At 40.8% G+C, this 21,938-nt stretch overlaps 1 protein-coding gene across 11 annotated transcripts in view; it reads right to left on the reverse strand.

Annotated features, from left to right (window-relative positions):
- Positions 1–21,938, reverse strand: part of dmd (dystrophin) — a 2,003,576-nt gene that overhangs the window by 1,444,885 nt on the left and 536,753 nt on the right. For all 11 annotated transcript variants that reach the window (XM_087992890.1, XM_087992895.1, XM_087992900.1 and 8 more), the window contains exons 3-4: positions 8,147–8,239; positions 6,228–6,305 (exon numbers count right to left, since the gene is read on the reverse strand). In XM_087992890.1, coding sequence (XP_087849016.1) covers positions 6,228–6,305; positions 8,147–8,239 — 171 coding nt within the window. The remainder of the gene's footprint in view (positions 1–6,227; positions 6,306–8,146; positions 8,240–21,938) is intronic.

Consider the following 21,938-nt stretch of genomic DNA (forward strand, 5'->3'; position numbering starts at 1 on the left):
TGAGTTTCTCCACCAATTTCATTTATTTGTGATTAATCTTACAGGCCAGTTAGCCTGGCCTCAGTTGTTGGTAAGATTTCAGAGTCCATTAAGCAAGAGATTGCAGAGTACTTGGAAGTGCATGGTAAAATAGGACTGAGTGAGCACGGTTTTGTCAGGGGGAGATCATCCCTGACAACTCTATTGGAATTCTCAAGGAGGTAACAAACACGTTAGACAACAGGATGTCATCTATTTGGATTTCCAGATGGCCTTTGACAAAGCGCCCCACCAGAGGCTGCAAAATGAGATAACAGCCCATGGTATTAGGAGCGAGGTACTGGCATGGGTAGAGGATTGGCTAACTGGCAGAATGCAGAGAGTAGGGATAAAGGGGTCTTTTTCAAAACAGTAGCCGGTGACTAGTGGAGTTCCGCAGGGGTCAGTGTTGGGACGACGTTATACACTAACAATCTGAATGAAGGAACTGAGGGCATTGTTGTTAAGTTTGCAGATTACACGAAGATAGGTGGGGGGCAGGTAGTGTTGAGGAAGTGGAGAGACTGCAGGAGAACATGGACAGGCTCGGAGAGTGGGCAAAGAAATGACAGATGGAATACCATGTGAGTAAGTGTGAGGATATACAATTTGGTAAGAATTACAGAGGTGTAGACTATTTTCTAAATGGGGAAAGGCTTCAGAAATCTGAAGGACAAAAGAACGAATGAGTGCCAGTTCAGAATTCTCTTAAGGTTAACATGCAGGTTTAGTGGCAATTAGGAAGGCAAATGCAGTGTTAACATTTATTTTGAGAGGGCAAGAATACAAGAGCAAAAATGTGCTGCTCAGGCTGTTTAAGACTCTGGTCAGACTGCATTTAGATCATCGTGAGCAGCTTTGAGCCCTTTACCTGAGGAAGGATGTTTCGGATACCTAAGTTTTGGTTGTTGTTTTGACAACAATTCAAACTTAACCATTTCAGTTAAATTATGATCAGGATATGAAAACCCAATCAAGTTTGAATTTATTGTTTTGACAACAGCAGCCAATGAGAGGGTATGGTGTTGCGGGGTATTAAAAACACAGGCATTTTGAAAATGGGTCAGAACAACTGCCACCAATCAGCAGAGCAACTATTATACAGCGGGAGAGCTAACTGCCCATCTAACATCTTGCTCTCAAAGAAATTAATAGAACTCTCTACCAGAAAGGTACCTTTTCCTGTAAAACATACTTGCAGTAAAAAGAAAGACAACCACCCAGAGAAATCAGCAGATGAAAGACTGAAGACAGTGGAGAAGACAGAGACTGTATGGACTTGAGATTAAGTTAATGTAATGGTAATGTGTGTTATAGGAACAGCATTTTTATAGAGTTAGCATCAGCTAGTTAGTTGAGAAAAAGAGGGCTTGTATTTCTGAATAGTTTTTGTTTAGTGTTCACTCTTAGAGTTAGGAAAATAAATTGTATTTTTTTTCTTTAAGTAGTGGAAATTAGACATTCTCTGTCACTCACTCACATTTTAACAGATTACAAAGTGAGGTGAGCTTTTCTGGGTGTTTGGTCATAGTTAACAGAGGGGTTCGACCTCAGTGTCCTAACAGTTTGGGGGCTCGTTATCAGGGATTTGGACAGGGTTTAGATGGATCTGGATAAATTTGGACAAATTTGAACAGATTTGGGATATGAAAGGTCCCAGCAGATATAAATACACTTGGCGATTAGTGTCCTAGATCTTTAAATAAAACTTAGGTGAGAAAAACGTGTTTAATTTTGGCTACTTGCAGTTGGTTAGATTAAAAGTGAGAGAAAAGGCACTTTCAGTTACTGTATGTTTTCTGGGGGTGGAATAAGTGACTTTCAGAGTTTACAAATGGTTAGCAAGGAAAAGATAGAGCTGGAATTGCCTGCATCTCTGAAAAGAGATGAGATTATTACTGAAATTGCTTCACATTTAAATGTGCTGGAAAGGCCATGAGCATCTTTGGAAATGGCTAGAATTCAATTGCTGATGAAACAGCTTGAGTTAGGAGATAAAGAAAGGGAGAGAAGGTTTTTAGCTGAGCAATAATGGACAGAGTGAGAGGAGAGAGAGAGAGAGAGAGAGAAAGAAAGAAACAAAGGGAGAGAAGATTCTTAGCTAAGCAAAAAGAGGGAGAGTGTTTGAACTTCTGATGTTGCAAATTAGGAAAGTCAGGTCAACAAGTATGGAGATGAAGGGAGAATGTAGGGATGCATACAAATATGTAACAACATCGCCACAGCTTGATGAGAAAGATGTCAAAGCCTTTTTTATTTCAGTTGAAAAATTGGATAGGCAGATGGAGTGGCCAGAGGACTTGTGGGTAATGCTAGTTCAGACTAAGCTGTCGGCAGAGCTAGTGAGATATTTGCACTGCTGTCAGACGAGGGTCAAGAGATTATGTAGATGTCAAACAGGCTATTTTAAGTGCTTCTGAATTGGTACCAGAAGTGTATTGACAGCAATCCAGAAACATAAAGAAGGAACCAGGTCAGACTTATAGAGTCAGAGAGATGTACAGCACAGAAACACACCCTGCAGTCCAACTCGTCCATGTCGACCAGATATCCCAACTCAATCTAGTCCCATTTGCCAGCGCTTGGTCCATATCCCTCTAAACCCTTCCTATTCATATACCCATCCAGATGCCTTTTAAATGTTGCAATTGTACTAGCCTTCACAACTTCCTCTAACAGCACATTCCATAAATGCACCACCCTCTGCATGAAAACGTTGCCCCTTAAGTCTCTTTTATATCTTTCCCCTCTCACCCTAAACCTATGCCCTCTCATTCTAGTGTCCCCCACCCCAGAGAAAAGACTTAGTCCATCTTTCCTATCCATGTCCCTCATGTTTTTATAAACTCGTATGAGGTCACCCCTCAGCCTTCAATGCTCCAGGGAAAATAGCCCCAGTCTATTCAGCCTCTCTTTATAGATCAAACCCTCCAACACTGGCAACATCCTTGTAAATCTTTTCTAAACCCTTTCAAGTTTCACAACATCATTCCGATAGGAAGGAGACCAGAATTGCACGCGATATTCCAAAAGTGGCCTAACTAATGCCCTGTACAGTGCAACATGACCTCCCAACTCCTATACTCAATGCTCTGGTCAATAAAGGAAAGCATACAAACACCTTCTTCACTATCCTATCTACATGAGACTCTACTTTCAAGGAGCTATGAAACTACACTCCAAGGTCTCTTTATTCAGCAGCACTCCCTAGGATCTTACCATTAAGTGTATAAGTCCTGCCTTGACTTCGCTTCCCAAAATGCAGCACCTCATATTTATCTAAATTAAACTTCACCTGCCACTCCTCAGCCCATTGGCCCATCTGTTCAAGATCCTGTTGTAATCTGAGGTAATCTTCGTGGCTCAGTCCTCAGAACCAGCCTGATAGATCTCCATCTTTACCTATTATTTTCTTCCGTTTCCCATAGCTCACAGGAATTACCAGGAGATCATCAATGCACCAGCTCCCAATTTTATTGGCTCAATACTCAACTTATTTCTAATGGTCACAGTACCTCAATGTGGTAAGCAACTTTAAACATTATGCATACTGAAGGATTGTGTTTAAGGCAATTATTTACCTGGTTCCACTATCCTTGGAAAAGGTAAAAGGAGACCTGAAACCTCGGAGATTATCTAAAAGCACACCAGTGTGGAAGAGGACCCATCTCCTCATGAAGTTGAAATAGAGGGAAAAACAATAAATAGCATCAGCAGTGGCAAATTTGGTGCGGCAGCAGAGATTTGTGAGCATCTTTCTCACCCATCTCTTCTTCCAATCAACACGTGCTGACCTTCCTAATATGACAACCTGCTAAGACAGGGAACTATCCATGATTGACAAAGGGCGCACCAGCAATACTACATTCAAACTCTTTCGCATCATTTAGAGTGCCATCAGTCACTGTTTTGGCATAGCGCACATTTCCACAGCGCGATTTGGCTTTAATGTGGCTGAAGAATTAGGGAACGGTACTTTCAAGAATGCTTACCTTTGCTCACAATAGAGCAATTCCAGTGGGGGTCAGTTCGCCTGCTTAGATCAGCACATGTGCCGATGTCAGCTGCGGACAGAGCAGCTTTCTGAGAGGGGTACTGGACAGAAAGCAGCTCTCTTACATTTTTTAAATGTACCATGTTAAATGTAATTTTGTTTCATTAATAACTATGATCTCAACCTTCATTCAGGCTATGCTATACTTTGTGTTAGACTTTTTGAGCGATGGTGAGTGATATATTTTGTGGGCCTGTCCCTAACCCCGCTTTTCCCACTGGCCCCATTATTTCTATTAAGGAATTTTCTGTTAAGCAAGATTCCACTGAACCAGCAGCGCATGAGCAGGGACATGTGCCAATGGAATGCCAAAGGAAGAACTAACTAGAGAGAAGCATCTCACATCTGAGCATCCTGAATATCCAGATTTGTTGCTACTTTTCTTTAAAATGTGTACTTTTGCACAGTTTTTGATGGCGGCATCGGACTGCCTGCCAGGGGATTTCAAAATATGCTGCATCGTATTCTGCTAGGATTTTCACGGGCTTCTTGTGGATGACTGATCATGCTGAGATCTCATTTCCAAGCAGTCAGTTTGTACAGGTGAAAACAGCACAGAAAACCTCACTGGAGAATTATAGAGCCATGATAGCTCGCAAGACAATACGCACAAATCTGCAGATTTTGTTGCTGTTAGCAGATATGTTAGTACTGTGGAAATGGAGTAAACTCCAGATTGGGAAGGACTATACCATGAAGGTATTTAAAAGCAAGTTTTATGATTAAGGTATAGCTTAATCGGGAGCCAGCATACATCAATCAGCCCAGGATTAATAGATAAACAGGATTAAGGATGCCAGCAATGAAATTTTACGTGGCATGTACAGTCAGTAGAATGTGGAGAGCAGCCAGGAGTGCACTAGAGTAGTCAAGCATAGAGATGGGTAAAGGTGGCGGCAGCAGCAGATGGATTGAGACAGGTGCAGTTGGGCAGTGCAACCAAGTGGAAATAGCTGGATTTAGTCACGGTGCAGATAGGTGCTTGGACGCTCATCTTGGAGGTCAAATGCAACATTAGTGTTTGATCTAGCTTGAGACAGTTGCCAAAAAGATGGCTGGAGTCAATGGCTAGGTGGTTAAGGGGACCTCTGACCATGACTCTCAGAGGCAATGTGGTAGTATTAGCTGTTGTAGATGACTAAGGTATATTAGGAAGCTAAAATAACTTGAGGGTTAGACAAAATAACTTGGGAGGAGCATCATGTGGAGCATAATGGCACTGGGTCAAATGGCTTGTTCCTGCACTGAAAATTCCACATAACTTTGTCATTCCATCCATGTAGCAACAAAGCCTCAGAATGAATATTCTTCCAGTCGAAAATGGTCAACACATTCATAGTTCAAGGTTTATGACAAATGAATAAAATAACCAATACAGACTTTAATAAAATATTAATTGGTACAATAACAATATCAAACCCACAACATAATTTTAATAAAAGCAACTGATAGCCCATCAATTGTTTGCACTAGTCAAACAAATTGTCACTCCCCACTGGAAAACGAATGCTGACATCCAACTTTAATTTTCATCTATCCATGAAGTTCTTACCTCTTTCAAATAGGACTTCCAACCACAAAGAATTTTTAACTCAGCCAAGTTAGGCTAAGTTCTGCAGATAGTGTAAAAAGCTAATTTCAGTTTTCACCTGATATCATCTTGTTTCATATTAGTGCAACAATAAAGAGACTAAAATCACCTCCACGTTTTCAGTTCTTCAATGCCACAGCTCTCAATGTAAGTCTTACAGTTTTAAAGAGCATTGAACAGGAACCAGAGATTCTCTGGAGCGGGGTTGCAGGAAGAGAAAGTGACCATTAAATTCCAATCCTAAACTGACTTCATGCATCTTTAACAGGTAAGTTAGAGAACAACACTGCAACCAATTGTCTCAACCAGAGCTGGTGCTGAGATTATAGTTGCCCAAAAAAATGAGGAAAATAGAGAAAGTTGTGTCAGTTTAATCATAAATGTTGGAACAGCGGTCTACATTTATTTTTGGGAATATATTTTGTAACACATACTTAGAAAAACACTTAATTGTTTGAATTGGCAGTCCATCAAACAATGTCCTATCACAGTTTTAAACTTGGTGACTCGTGTCCAATCATCAACCAACTCCACCAGTTTATTTAAAACAACACAACTACTTACATTGTTCTTTTGCAAAATTTGTAGAGCTCGGTTGACATTGTTCAGGGAGTGAACTCTTGTGCATCCCTTTTCTTTTGCCTAAAGCAATAAATAGACAGGAATAATAAATAATTGCCGAAGAAAAATCTTGATTTTTTTTCTCTCTTCTTCCATCAGCTGGAGAGAGAGAGCTGCAGCTGAACAGCATCTAACTTCTCACCTCACTTCTCCACTGCTGAGGAAATAAAATGACATTCGAGCGAAGGACTCATCCGGTAATAAAGACTCAGTGAATTGATCAATGAGTGACTGGAGAACAAACTGAGTGATTTAAGTGGCCTTCAGCACAAAGAGGCCTGGCATCTGCATGAAGGTTGGCATTAGTTCATATTTTCCAAAGTTACAGCAGAGATTATGTGCCAGAATAATTAGAAATTGTACCAGTTTTATAAGACAGAAACAATTGAAACAGTTGAGTAGTTTTCAAATGTTTAGGCTTTACAGTCTTTGCAGAGCATGTTTGATTTGCAAATTGACACCTATGTTTACAATAAGTCTGTAAATGCTCAAGTTATTTTCCGATGACTTGTGCATATGGCATAGAAACAGCTCACAATTGGGACACAGGTACATGAAACGAGTAATCAAACTCGTTTGTTTCAAGTTTAATACATTTGACTGTACACAGCTTGTCCAGTCAATATAAAAAATGCCACATGAAAAATGTGTTCTTTGCATCATGCACAGAGAAAGGAAGGGAGGGAGAAGGAAAGTTGAGGACACTGATTGGAGATATCTGAATCATACCTTTACTTACATTAAATGAAATTCAATGATAACCAAAATAAATAGAAGGGATCTTTTGCAATAATGATGCATAATATTTCTTTCTTGAAAGGTTGGTAATTCATCTTAAGAAAAAGTCAAACTTTGATGATTAATTGTTTATGAAATATTTTTCACAAAATTCAACAATGGTAATTCTGACACGTGACAGGTCTGGTAAATATAATCTGCAGCAGTCTTCCTGCAAAACAATGGGTAAACATCATTCTAAAAAGACAAATGATTTTCAGAACACTAGGCTTTAAACAAAATCTCCAGGAGCTCTCTTTAACCTCATGAGATGGATTGCTTCATCAAAACAATGTTTTAACAGTGAGTAAGATAGAAGGCAACAAATAAACAACAACGGCAGGGCAACAAATATAAAAATGTCTAACAATCCTTTTATCCATCTTCTGTTCATCACTTCTCCTTCCCTCACCATGTGACCCCTCATATACTTTGCTGACAGCAGCTGGTGCATTACAGTGCCTGAAAGGAAGATACATTTTATTTGAGAAAATGCAGACACATTTTTTACCATGTTTCGTATATATCTTCAGCAGAGTGGTACCTTCCTCACCAACTGGACAGGAAGGTCTTGGCAATTACAAGAGTAATTTAAAATAACTACAGAAATGTCTGCAAGATTTCACACGAACTTTCCACAGATTACTACCATTGATTTCAAATATATTGACACCAGTGCAAAGCTTAAACAGCTTCCTCAAAGCAGCTTCCACTACCACTAAATAACTACCAATACTAATTTTATGAAAAATTCGATATTGATTCAGTAAAAGCTGAAGACATGGCCTAAATGATTTATGAAGGCTTAATTGAAAATGAAAACATTACCATTTGAGAATAAGGATGACAAATCCTAGCCTGAATCTTAAAATATCATACTTAATAAGCAATGAACTGAAGGTTCTTAAAATTCATAACTGCATTCAAAGAATGGGAATTATAGTACTATTCAAGATCTAGTTTGTTCACATTTTAAGATTACATGACTCAAGTGGAAACAATACTCATTTATATTTTATTAAGAAAAGCTTTGAGCTTGCTGCTGAGGTCAGCAGAATTTTGAATAATGTAACTTTTGTACTTACTAATTCATGGCCAACAAAACCCTCCAGAAGTTCCAGAAGCCTTCTTCCATCACGTAGGTCAGTGAACAGATCTTCAATCAAAGGTTTCCCAGCCTGGGCGAAAAGACAAAAAAAAAAGAGATTAATAGAAAACAACGCCAACTATTATAGGCATCTACAATCCCAGCAGAAATGAAAAAAACACAATCAGAATTTGATTTTAATTGTAAGTAATTGTATGTTTGAATAGCACATTTAAGTATGAGTGTTTCAGTTGTGAGTCAGAACTTATTGCATTTTCCTGGTATTCCTTAGAGGTTTTCAACTCACGAGTTGGCATTAAACAGTACGTCAAATTTCACTCAAGGATCCTGAACTAAATAATTGCATTTAGGAAGGATTCACAAAAAGTAAACAAGTTTAAATTCCCAAATACAAATTGCACATAGTTTGCACCAGCTGTCCCAGTGATTATTGATGACATTTTTGCATTGTAAGAAAACAAAGAAAATCTTCAGGATGCAGATTCTACTGTTTAGAATCAAGTTGATGCTATTTCTTATATACTGCCTTTTGAACGAATGTATTAAAGTATACATATTTTAAATATATTCTAGGTGACCGGTTGATTGGCAGTATACAATTTTATCATTGCTGAAAAGAAACAAGAAGTTAACGCTTTTCATGTTGGATCCATCAGGACTGACACACTAAACTTTAATTAGCTAAACAAAACTCAGACCAGCCAGGAAGACTCTGATGGTCAAGGTGTTCCCATGGGAAATGCAGCAGGGACTGGTAGTCTCCATGACTCATTTCACAATGTATCGTCAAGTACAGACAAATGCATTACCCTGTGCACCTCACCACTCATCTCAAATTGGTTTCTGGTATATACTTTAGCAGAGTCAGGATTCTTTCGCACATGCTGTCCAATAACAAAATCACATCCAATTTTGAATACGGTATTGACACTTATAAATACTAGCTGGTTGAATAAATTGGCATACCAACATCTACAAAACATGCTGTCTGATACGGTCTGCCAGCTGTTGGGACATATGGCTGCATACCTGGCATCACACTGACATAAACTCATTCATATTACTCATGTAGGGTAGGAAGTATATTTTTGGGGGGCTTGGCAGCAGCATTCTGTAAATCAAGAAAACCATATGCATGTACTGGCACAACATGTTAGCTCCAAGGTTTGTTTGGAATTTTGAAACACCTTTCCTTCCGAGGTGATTTGAAGTGGACTGGGCATCATTCAGGACCAAAGGTGGAGGCCAAACAATCATTTGTGAGTTTGAGATATACCATGAGTGATGGTTTAATCCAAAGTAGCCATTATCAAATCAGATAACTTTGACCTTAAATCAGCATCTAACTTACACATTGTGCAGATAACTAGGGCCCTATTCACACTGTTGCCAATAAGATTGATTTAATAGCATGTAAAACTGTAGGAATGGCAACATATATATTAATGGGTGAATGTAACCTTTCTGTGGATAGTAGTAAGTTATCAACTGGCAGCTTTCTCAGCAAATATCTTGAGCAAAGGAAGCTCATTTGATTGCTCTATTTCATTGCTACGTTTGAGCACATGGAATTAATTATATTGTGTAAAGGAATTCTTTGCAGCTATGGATTCAATGAGCACAAAACATGTCATCTATTTATGTGAAGCATGTAGGCAATAGGTGATTAGCGGATACTCCACCCAAGGCATGCTGTTTATGGTAATCAAAGAGGTCAGCACAAGCTGGGCTTAGAGAGGATCCCATGGCAAAACTAAGTATTTGGGAATAGTAACTTATTTAGTTGAGTTTGTTTTTAACAAATGTTTTGAGTTCCGTAAAACTAATTACAGAAACTAGTGTCACATCTAGTTAGCAATGATAAATTGACTTAATGCAATGTCAATAGCCTCCTTGAGTGGTACATTGGCGAATAAACTATCAGGAGAAAGTGAGGTCTGCAGATGCTGGAGATCAAAGTTGAAACTTTATTGCTGGAACAGCACAGCAGGTCAGGCAGCATCCAGGGAACAGGAGATTCGACGTTTCGGGCACAGGCCCTTCTTCAGGAATGAGCAGAGAGTGTTCAGCAGGAGAAGATAAAAGGTAGGGAGGAGGGACTTGGAGGAGGGGCGTTGGAAATGTGATAGGTGGAAAGAGGGTCAAGGTGAGGGTGATAGGTCGGAGTAGGATGGAGGCGGAGAGGTCAAGAAGAAGACTGCAGGTCAGGAAGGCGGTGCCGGGCTGGAGGGATCCGGCTGAGACAAGGTGGGGGGAGGGGGGATGAAGAAACTGGTGAAGTCCAAGTTCATCCCCTGCGGTTGGAGGGTTCCCAGTCGGAAGATAAGACGCTCCTCCTCCGACTGTCGGGTTGTTGTGGTTTGGCGGTGGATGAGTCCAATGACCTGCATATCCTCGGTGGAGTGGGAGGGGGAGTTGAAATGCTGTGCTACAGGTTGGTTGGGTTGGTTCGTCCGGGTGGCCCAGAGGTGCTCTCTGAATCGCTCCGCAAGTAGGCGGCCTGTTTCCCCAATATAGAGGAGGCCACACCGGCTGCAGCGGATGCAGTAGATGATGTGGGTGGAGGTGCAGGTGAATCTGTGGCGGATATGGAAGTTTCCTCTGGGGCCTTGGAGAGAAGTGAGGGGGGAGGTGTGGGCGCAAGTGTTGCACCTCCTGCGGTTGCAAGGGAAGGTGCCGGGAGTGGAGGTTGGGTCGGTGGGGGGTGTGGATCTGACAAGGGAGTCGCGGAGGGAGTGGTCTCTACGGAAAGCTGATAGGGGAGGGGAGGGAAATATATCCTTGGTGCTGGGGTCTGTTTGGAGGTGGCGGAAGTGACGGCGGATGATGCGCTGTACATGGAGATTGGTGGGGTGGTAGGTGAGGACCAGTGGGGTTCTGTCCTGGTGGCGGTTGGAGGGGCGGGGCTCAAGGGCGGAGGAGCGGGAAGTGGAGGAGATGCGGTGGAGGGCACCGTCGACCACGTCGGGGGGGAAATTGCGGTCCTTGAAGAAGGAGGCCATCTGTGTTGTACGTATTTTGAACTGGTCCTCCTGGGAGCAGATGCGGCGGAGACGAAGGAATTGGGAGAATGGGATGGCGTTTTTACAGGGGGCAGGATGGGAGGAGGTGTAGTCCAGGTAGCTGTGGGAGTCGGTTGGTTTGTAGTAGATGTCCGTGTTGATTCGGTCGCCTGAGATAGAAACAGAAAGGTCTAGGAAGGGGAGGGAGGAGCCCGAGACTGTCCAGGTGAATTTGAGGTCGGGGTGGAAGGTGTTAGTGTAGTGGATGAACTGTTCAACCTCCTCGTGGGAGCACGAGGTAGCGCCGATACAGTCATCAATGTAGCGAAGGAAAAGATGGGGGGTGGGGCCAGTGTAGTTGCGGAAGATGGATTGTTCCACATACCCTACGAAGAGGCAGGCATAGCTGGGGCCCATGCGGGTGCCCATGGCTACTCCTTTTGTTTGGAGAAAGTGGGAGGATTGGAAAGAAAAGTTGTTCAGGGTGAGGACCAGTTCGGTCAGTCGAAGGAGGGTGTCGGTGGAAGGGTACTGGGTGGTACGGCGGGAAAGGAAGAAGCGGAGTGCTTTGAGTCCTTCGTGATGGGGGATGGAGGTGTACAGGGACTGGATGTCCATGGTGAAGATGAGGCGTTGGGGACCGGGGAAGCGGAAATCCTGGAGGAGGTGGAGGGCGTGGTGGTGTCACGAACGTAGGTGGGGAGTTCTTGGACTAATGGGGACAGGACCGTGTCGAGGTATGCCGAGATGAGTTCGGTTGGGCAGGAGCAGGCTGAGACGATGGGTCGTCCGGGGCAGTCAGGTTTGTGGATTTTGGGCAGGAGGTAGAAACGGGCGGTGCGGGGTTGTGGGACTATGAGGTTGGAGGCGGTGGATGGGAGGTCCCCTGAGGTGATGAAGTTATGGATGGTCTGGGAGATGATGGTTTGGTGGTGGGGGGTGGGGTCATGATCAAGGGGACGGTAGGAGGAGGTATCTGCAAGGTATCTGCGTATTGAATAAACTATCAATAATGAGCAACGACATGGATGTTTGCAAGCCTCAGAATACCAAATCCAACACTGGATATGATTCTGCTACAGAACACATTTTTTCTAAATTAATTCTGACTGTGCGAAGAATTACACTAGATACCAATTTAAGATCAGTGCTTATGGTAGTCTACTGCATTTACATAGAGGCTGTCCCTATTAACACACAAGATCTTGCTGGATGTGGACAAAAACAAACTTATCCATACATTGTATCTTTTCAGTGAGAAGACAAGGGCAATTCTTGTTGTATGTCCCATGACAAGACCTTGACCATTCAGAGACCCCCAGGTGCTGAATTTTATTTTCACCGTTAAGACTGGCATTTTTCAATTCATGCCATCTGCCAATGATCCAACCAATCCACACATTCTTTTCATGCTTTATAAATGTATGTTCTCTTTCCAAATTTGTTTGTTTTTGTGCTTCACTTTTTATGAGTCCAAGATTAAAAACTTTTATTTTCCGTGCTTGAAGTTTTCTATAGAACACACACGAAATATGACACTGCCATAAAAGGCAATCAACCCAATTCTGCTCTATACTCCTGCACAATAAACCATAATCATAGAAAGAGAAATAGCTTTAAATAGGGAAAGCACTTTTCTGAAAAAAGTCCTTTTAAGCAGATAGCTCAATTGGAGACAAATTTCTTCAAAACAAATAAATTCACATTTAAGATATTCTAAATAGGAAATTGAATTTTCTAATTTGTATAGCCATTGCATCACAAACTTTCAATGAAGTATTGTCAGGTGCAGAAGGGCGTTCTCTCTATTTGACAAAGTGCCTCATCATAACTTATTAAGTACACCCTCATTCCACAATGACGTTTCCATTATCTTCATGGACTTACTGTTGTTAATTGAATTTGTATTTGACTGCACGGAAGTCATTTCCTACAGAACTCTCTCAGTTCTTCAGAGAGAATCCTTCATTTTAGTATTCTGGGGCTAGAGTGAAATCCAGGCTCCATGAATGAACTGACAGTGTTATAGTTGAGTAATTGAGTAATAAACCAGCCTCTTTAAATTATTCCACTGGAATAATTCTATGAATCATAACACCAAAACAATATCCACAGATTCATTAAGGAAGTTAGACATTGTTACCTGGCAAACTTCAGTGCTAAGTGCAAATATAAAACAGCTCTCTTATTTAGGGCTTTCCTATCGCTATGTTCCGGACATTCAATGTTTTTTTTTCATTTTTCTCCATTTCAAGCCTGTGACAATTCAGAACAGGCCTTTTCTGAGCCAGGTAAAATTGCTTCACCTGACCCAAGTGAAGAAAAATAACATCTGGTAAGGATTCAGAAATGGTTAATGGGCAGTAAGTAAAATAAAAACAAAATCACTCTCAAGTTTGGGTTTTGCGATTAGAGGGGAGGTTTAATGATAATGTCACTGGGCTAGTAATCCAGAAACCCAGGCAATGGATTGAAATCCACCATAGTAGCTAGCAGAACTTAAGTTCAATAAATAAAGAACTGGAAATGGGAGTTAAGCTCAATAATGGTGATCATGAAACTATCATTGAATGACATGAAAACCTATCTAGATGACCCATGTTCTTGAGAGATGTAAATCAGCCAGCCTTACATGACCTGGCTGACATGAGCTCCAGACCCACAGTAATGTGGGTGACTCCTAACTGCGATCTGATTTAGCAAGCCATTCCGTTTCATGGCATTTAGGGACGTTGAACAAATTCTCGGCCTAATTAGTGACATCCGCATCCATTAAATAATAAAACAAAATCTCAAGGATCATAAAGTGAAAAATCACACAACACCAGGTTATAGTCCAACAGGTTTAACTAGAAGCACACTAGCTTTCGGAGCGTCGCTCCTTCATCAGGTGATATCACCTGATGAAGGAGTGACACTCCGAAAGCAAGTGTGCTTCCAATTAAACCTGTTGGACTATAACCTGGTGTTGTGTGATTTTTCACTTTGTACATCCCCAGTGCAACACCAGCATCTCCAAATCAAGGATCATAGATTGAGTGGGATGTATTCACGATAAATGTTTTGGATGTAATACTTCAAAAGGTGCTAATACAATAAGAATACACAGAAAGGAGGTATGAGATAGATGCAAAGAAGATCAAGAGGACTTGGACATGTTTGAAGGGCTGAATTCCCACGGAGGAGAACAGGTGATATTTAAAAGGACAAAAGCATCTGGTGCCCATGAAATTCCATGATCCAGATGCTAATACTGTCAACATGTGATACAGTTTGAAGGGTGAGTAAGCAGGCAGGCAAAACTTTTCAAAGGGGAAAATTATTCAGAAGCAAAATCTAGAATGAAGCTGCATTTGTTGTACGGGTTACATCAGATGTACTTCAATAAATTATCACAAGTCACACTGGTACAGGCTTAGTTTAAAAATTTGTAACTTGGCACATTAATGAAGAGTTATAGAAGTCTATAACCAGTCATTTAATGTCATGATAAAAGCTTTTAGCCTCAGTAAAATTCCAATCTTGGAAGGCAGCCAATAGGTGGTGTCTCTGATGACCTCACCATTCTTGCTGGTGGAGGTCATGAGTCTAGAAGTTTTTGTCAAAGAAACCTTGCTGAGTTGCTGCAGTACATTGTTCTTCCATTTCATATGTGTGAGCGTCACTGTGCATTGTTGATGTAGGGAACGAAGGATTCAAGTGGTGGATGGGGGTTCCGATCAAACAGGCTGCTTTGCGTTCTTCCACTAACCCCAAACTAAATGACCCTCCATTGCTCCTTAAGTGCATCATGTTGTTGGCAGTCCAACTTAAGCATGGGCTTCAGTGCACTCTGGCTTGGTGCTGCTTCCTCAGAAATGCCTAGAGTTTCTAATCGTACTTATTGTGCACATCTACTTTTTTTTAAAGTCCTTCAGAGTCTTTCTTTCTCTATTTGGTGTGTACAACACAGCACAGTTTTCATCACAAGGTCACTGTTGCCTACAGTGCATGTGGCACATGGTTCAATCCAGCAGCTAAGAGGACACTTTGACATGATTGCATTTCAAACACCTGCTTGCTGAACTCAGGACTTACCACTTGGATACTTTCAGTTCGAACTCCAAAGACCTTCTTAAATTGACTCCATAGATCACTGCCCATAATTTTAACCAAGGCTCCTCCCTGAAATACTCACTGCTATGGCAATGGTTAATTGAGATGTCTGATACATTGAGATTAAATACCATTTAGCTTTGAATTCACAATTTCAAATGAGGTTTAAGGCAATTCTGGTCAGACTGGGTATCTAATTCTCCAGCTAATGAAGGCTGCCTGCTGTTCAATTGTGCTCACCCTGCTTCCTCTAACCTTAATGAATAAATACTGGGAACTAAATTACCCCAGATCTGTTTGCCAGTTAGTGATACTCATTGGTTATAATCCTGAAGGTCTACATTGCCCTTTGCTCCTCCATGGTGTTTGGACCTCCCAAAATGGCAGCTTTTAATTTATTAGATACTTGTGGCCATATACAGTACAGCATGAGAGCTGTGCCACAGTTCAAACTATTCTCAAGTGTTACATCTAGCCCCAAACTCATTACCCTTTTTTTTTAAGTTGAAGTCTCTGTTTGCACCATATTGCACTCCTCCAAATCTACCTCAGTTAACAGAGTTCCAAAATAACTGCAGACTAAAGTTAAAATATTATTGACCTTGGATAACTGAACAAATCACTGTGAGGCCAAGCAACCCAAACCTGGACAAACCCAAGGACAGTACAAAATCTTTACTGACAGGCAAAATTCAACAATTTTTTTTTGAAGAGAACAAACCAGACCCACTGATGAAACTTGCAGTTAAATCAGATGTAACATTTGTGGTAAAATTGGCTCTGAGCACAATTCTACGCAGCAATGGAGACCATGGGTGCTGAGGGAAAACCATGCAGCAAATACTGCAACAGGAACATGGCTGCAGCACTACAGGAGATCAGATTGTAAGTAACACAGCCATTTTTTCTTAATCAAATCAAGGGCAAAGTAGCTGAGAATGAAAATATGGGTTATACAACAAGTTTGCTTTTTTTTAAAACCACTCCATTTTTTTAAGCCAGTTATACCACATACACAGCAAAGATGAACATAATTATCAAGGATATGACATCATACTATTGACATATTTATATGTCCCTTCTAATGATATAACAAAACATTCCAGGGTTTGGTTTTTCTTACCATTTGTCTGTATAGTCTAGTCTGCATTGGCTGAACTTTGTAAACAAAAATCAAGAACAGAACTTGGACTTGCAAGTGTTATTTTTTGTTCAGTGCTACACTTGTGTTTTTTTAAAAAGTATTTCCCATTCTTAATGGAAGCAGAAGAGATTACCATGTTCAAAATAACATGTAGTTTTCTGGTTAGTGATAAATACACATCGTTTACATTAAAACTGAACAAAACATATTTCCCAGCTACTCAACATTTAGAGCCTAAGGAGAAGAACCAGATATCAGAACGCCTTCAAGATCTCTCTCACCCAGGTTGCTCAACTCTGTTCCCTCAAATTAAGTTACTTGTGCACAGGCAATGAACAGCCAGCATCCTTCCCTCTTGATCAAAGAGGAAAAAAACTTCACTTGAGATGGGGGCAGAGCTGTTGGCTTGCCCTGAATTCTAATTTCCCTCCATTACACTATGCAAAGGGGAAGCCCAGGACCGCAAAGATATTCCAGTACTCCTGGTGGCCTGCAGTTTGACTGGAAATCATGGAATGGTGCAGGATTTGGGGCTGGTCAATTCATGTCACTCACCATTAGGTTAACAAGTTAGAATCACAAATGTAACAAAGAGAGAAATAAGGCAACTGAAGGAGTAGTGTTAAGGGAGTGAGAGGGAAGAAAAGGCAAAAAGTAATTACAATTTTCAAAAGTCCCAACTGTTGAACACAAATCCAGAAGTAAAGTAATCCAGATGAAAACTTTAACTCAACATATCTCTCCCAGATTCTGTGCAACTTGTTAATCATAGAGTCAGTGTGGAAGTAGGCCATCTGGCCCATTGAGTCCACACTGACCCTCTGAAGAGCATCCCATCTAGACCAACCCCCCACGCCCCTACTCTATCGCTGTAACCCTGTGGTTAAACCACCTAGCCTGCACATATCTGGATACTATGGGCAATTTAGTATGTCCAAACCACTTAAACTACACATCTTAGTGACAGTGGGAGAAAACCCACACAGACACTGGGAGAATGTGCGAACTCCACACTGACAGTCACCCAAGGGTGAAATTGAACCTGTGACCCTGGTGCTGTGAGGCAGGAGTGCTAACTACTGAATGACTTCGCATTTAAAAAAATATCAGTACCCATTCTCTAAGAGGTATTTCCTCCATGAACAGCGTGAGTGTTGCAACTCAGTAAAATATCGCAAGGTACTATGAACAAACATTATAAATTAAAATTTGATCCAAAGTCATGTTGGGGGGAAACTGTTAAATTCAGGTAACCAAAATCTTGGCCAAAGAGATGGGTTTAAAACAGCCTCTCAGAGAGGTGGAAAGGATAATGAGAAGCGGAAGCTTTAAGGGGCAATTCTTGAGCAAATCACTGAGGAAGCAGAAAGGGCATCTGGCCAACTATGAAACGTAGGGATGCACAAGTGGCTATAACTGGAGAGCGGAAAGAGCTCAGATGTTTGTAGGGCTGAAAAAGATAACAGCAATAGAGTGGAGCCAGGATATGGAGGAGTTTGTAAACAAAGCTGTAAATTTAGAATTGCAATCACTGTGATCAGGGTGAATGTGTGTTTCACCATCTGAGTGACAACTACTGGTTCCAAAGCAAGCAAACCACCTGTTGTGCCAAATTGTGCCACTTCAGTAAAAAAAAGTGTTTAATTCAAATGGAGTTTCAAAGATGAAGCAATTGAAGCAAATGTTCTCCAGTATCAGTCTGTATGGATTTTCAAAAGGCAAGTCACATTTGACGAACTTTGGAGAACTGTTACAAGCAAAATAAGGCAATAGTTCTTCTTTGTGGATTATAAGAGGTTCTTAATGAGGCACCCATAATATATTAGAATTCTATAAACTACACATGCTTTTTCAGATCAGAAATCAATTATTCCTGCAAATGACCTAAATACCTTGCATTTCTTGAAGTTTATATGCATTGCTTTGTGACTATTGCAGCCTTGAAAAGGAAACCAAGCAAAAAAACTGCAGAGTCAAGGCTCAATGCAAATAAATGGTTGTTTTGTCTTGCAGTTGAATGCTCAGCAGTCATTATGAACAAATTCACTTAAGTCAAACAACAGCTTACCTGCCCACAATTTTGTAGAATAAAGGGCACCCCACACAAAAACAATTGATTGTCTTGCTTTATTTAATCAAAAGCCATTTTAACTTTTCATCTAGCATTTGCAATCTTGTCATCTCATGCCTTCACCACTTTCCCTTTGGGAAATCTGGCTGCTCATGACTTTCGTGTTTTGCATCTCTCTCGCTCTCTTCTAGTCTCTTCCATCTGTTCACTCCAGACAAGCAGGGATTATAGGATTTTCCAACATTATAGATTATAGATTCCTTTAGCTTACTTCAACAATCAAACTAACAAGTGGGTATTGAAGAAAATTGTTAATTCACATAATGACTTTTCAAACTTCTGAAGAATGCAAGAATAGGTCTCTTTTATTTTTAAATCTATTAAGCATCTCTCTTACAAATCATCATATGGCAAAAATGGCAAACAAATCTCCAAGTGGATAAATCTGAATTTGGCTCAATTACCTCTCACAAATTGGGAGGAAAATAATAAGTGAACAATGGGGGGGCGGTCTTCAAAGCGAACACTTCAGACACAGAGAAGACATGTTCCCATGATAGAGGTGGAAGGAAGTGTTGGTGTGGGAACTGGACTCACACTGTTGGTATCACACTGCATCACAAACCAGACACCCAGCAATTGATCTACCTGACCACAGCAGAGAACCAAGCTGAAATAATAAAATAAAACAAATAACTGCAGATGCTGAAGAGCTGAAGCAAAAACAGAAATTACTTGGAGAAACTCAGCAGCTCTGGCAACATCTGGGACAAGAAAGCAGAGTTAGTATAGAGCCTGGTGACTCTGATGAAAAACTGCCATAGCATTTCAAGTCATCCAAACAAAACTGATTCACTGCATTTTTGGTACAAGTCTCCACAGGGATTTATTTAGGACACGTGGCATGCCTCCATCATGCCAGGGATTTAGTTTAACAATTTCCAACACTAAAAATTCCCAAGCCTCATTATGCTTTCTGTATTTGACTGCAAATGGAGAACATACATTGTCCCATAACAGGAAAAAGGTAATCAAAATGAAGGGACAGTCTCCACAGATAATCTAAAATTTGTGCTGATTGACAAGACATCAGTGCACTATGAATTCAGAAACCAATCAGAGAAACTACATGACGCACGTGCAGGATTCAAAGAAAATATGGGGCATTAACAGGTATAGAAGGAATTTCTTTTTGGTATATCACAAGACCTCAAACAAAGGATTCGGAAATGCCGGTGTTAGACTGGGGTGTACAAAGTTAAAAATCACACAACACCTGGTTATAGTCCAACAGGTTTAATTGGAAGCACTAGCTTTCGGAGCGACGCTCCTTCATCAGGTGGTTGTGCTCCGAAAGCTAATGCTTCCAAATAAACCTGTTGGACTATAACCTGTTGGTTGTGTTTTCAAACAAAGGAAGTGTACTGCAGGATAACAAAACAGCATGCATCTGCTGTTGATACCATTGAACTTCGTGAACTATACACACTGAAGGCTTGAAGTTCCACAGAATCGATTTATTTGCACTTTTTCCATCCATGTGACTAATCTAATGTTTCTTTGAACAACATAACAACTGCTGACAATACAGTTGTTCAGAGAGTAATGCTTACTGACTTTAATTGAGTAGCCAGCCATTTATTGCTAAGAATACCATTTAGAAATCGCTATGCTTCCAGTGATTAATGAGAGCATATTTAAAAGCTACCATTTTCCTTTAGTCCAAAATCGATGTTTTTTGTCTTCATCTACAGATTTTTGCACTTCTACATTAATTGGTTGATTTATTTCCCAAGTTGGCCTTTCACACCATATTTTAATTTGTATTTTGTGGAAGGGGTACAGAATCAAAAAAATAGTAAACACTACAAAACTCAAGTTTTTTGCATTTTACTGGTATTAATGGATAACAGAAGACACAACAAAATCAAGCCTTTCAGACTAATAAAATATGCATGGCTTCAGCTTAGTGTGCTGTGCAAGCCCTTTGCTACATTTCTGAACAACTCAGTTTAAACACACACTCGAAGAAGGATTCTATGTTTTTTGCAGGGTTCAAAGAGTGCCTTTGAAAAACTAGGTTGGGGAACACTGGAAAGCCAACTTGTGAAATCCCCTTTGATATCAGATGGTATCCGATGTAAATGTGTAAGAGCGCAAAGATTATCTGTACATACTACCAACATTACTAGATTTTTTCAAGAAGCCAACAATCTGTTGCAGTTAGTATGTTAAATGATTTCAATGTTAGGATTTTATTTTGGGTTCTAAGCATGAGAAATTGAAACACGAAGCCATTCAGCCCTCAAGCTTCCCAAGCATTAAACAAGGTCATATCTGATCTGCATCAGACCTCAAAAGTTCTTTCATGCCAACATCTTGATATTTCACAGTCTAAGCTACCTACTCTTCAATTACATTCAGTGATCGAACCTTCACAACTGAGGAAGGAAGAGAACTCCAGAGGTTGACCACTCTCTGGGAGAAGAAATTCCCAAGTGTCGCAATTCTACATTCTTGTGCATTTAGAAGCAGGAGCGGAGAGGTCACACTGCTTGGAATTTTTTTATGGGCCTCCACAGAGTTGCAGGGAGGTGGAAGAGAGGATTGGCAAAGTTATTCTGGGTAGGAGTGAAAGGAACAGGGTGGTCATTATGGGGGACTTTAACTTCCCCAACATTGACTGGAAATGCTATAACTCTAGTACGTTGGATAGATCAGTTTTTGTCCAATATGTACAGGAGGGTTTCCTGACACAGTATGTCAAAGGGCTAATAAGAGGGGAGGCCACACTGGATCTGGTAATGAACCACACCAGGTGTTTGATTTAGTTGTAGGTAAGCGCTTTGGAGAGAGTGACCATAATTCAGTTATGTTGAGTTTAGCGATGGAAAGGATAGGTACATGCCACAGGTCAAGAGTTATCGAGGGGCAAGAGCAATTATAATGCGATTAGGCAAGAATTAGGATGCATAGAATGGGGTAGCAAAATACAGGGGATGCAGGCAATGGAAATGTGGAGCTTGTTTCAGGAACAGATATTGCGTGTCCTGGATAGGTATGTCCCTGTCAGGCACGGAGGAAGTAATAAGGTAAGGGAACTGTGATTTACTACAGAAATTGCATCTCTTGTTAAACAGAACAAGCAGGCTTGTGAGTTGATGAGGCAAGATGGTTCAGATGAGACGATGGAGAGTTACAGATCAGCCAGGAAGGATTCAAAGAGAGAGTTAAGAAGAGCAAAGAGAGAGTTAAGAAGAGCAAAGAGAGGACATGAGCAGTCTTTAGCAAATAGAATAAAGGAGAACCCTAAAGCTTTCTATAGGTATGTGAGGAATAAAAGGATGATTAGGGTATGAATAAGGCCAGTCAAAGACAGAAGTGGGAAGTTGAGTGTGTGGACCCTGTGAAGATCAGAGAGGTGCTAAACGAACATTTTTCATTATTTTTCAATCAG

The sequence above is a fragment of the Chiloscyllium plagiosum genome, unplaced genomic scaffold (assembly GCF_037043375.1).
Source record: "Chiloscyllium plagiosum isolate Xiang-an unplaced genomic scaffold, Cpla_swu_hap1 HiC_scaffold_12, whole genome shotgun sequence".
In the NCBI taxonomy this organism is placed as follows: domain Eukaryota; kingdom Metazoa; phylum Chordata; class Chondrichthyes; order Orectolobiformes; family Hemiscylliidae; genus Chiloscyllium; species Chiloscyllium plagiosum.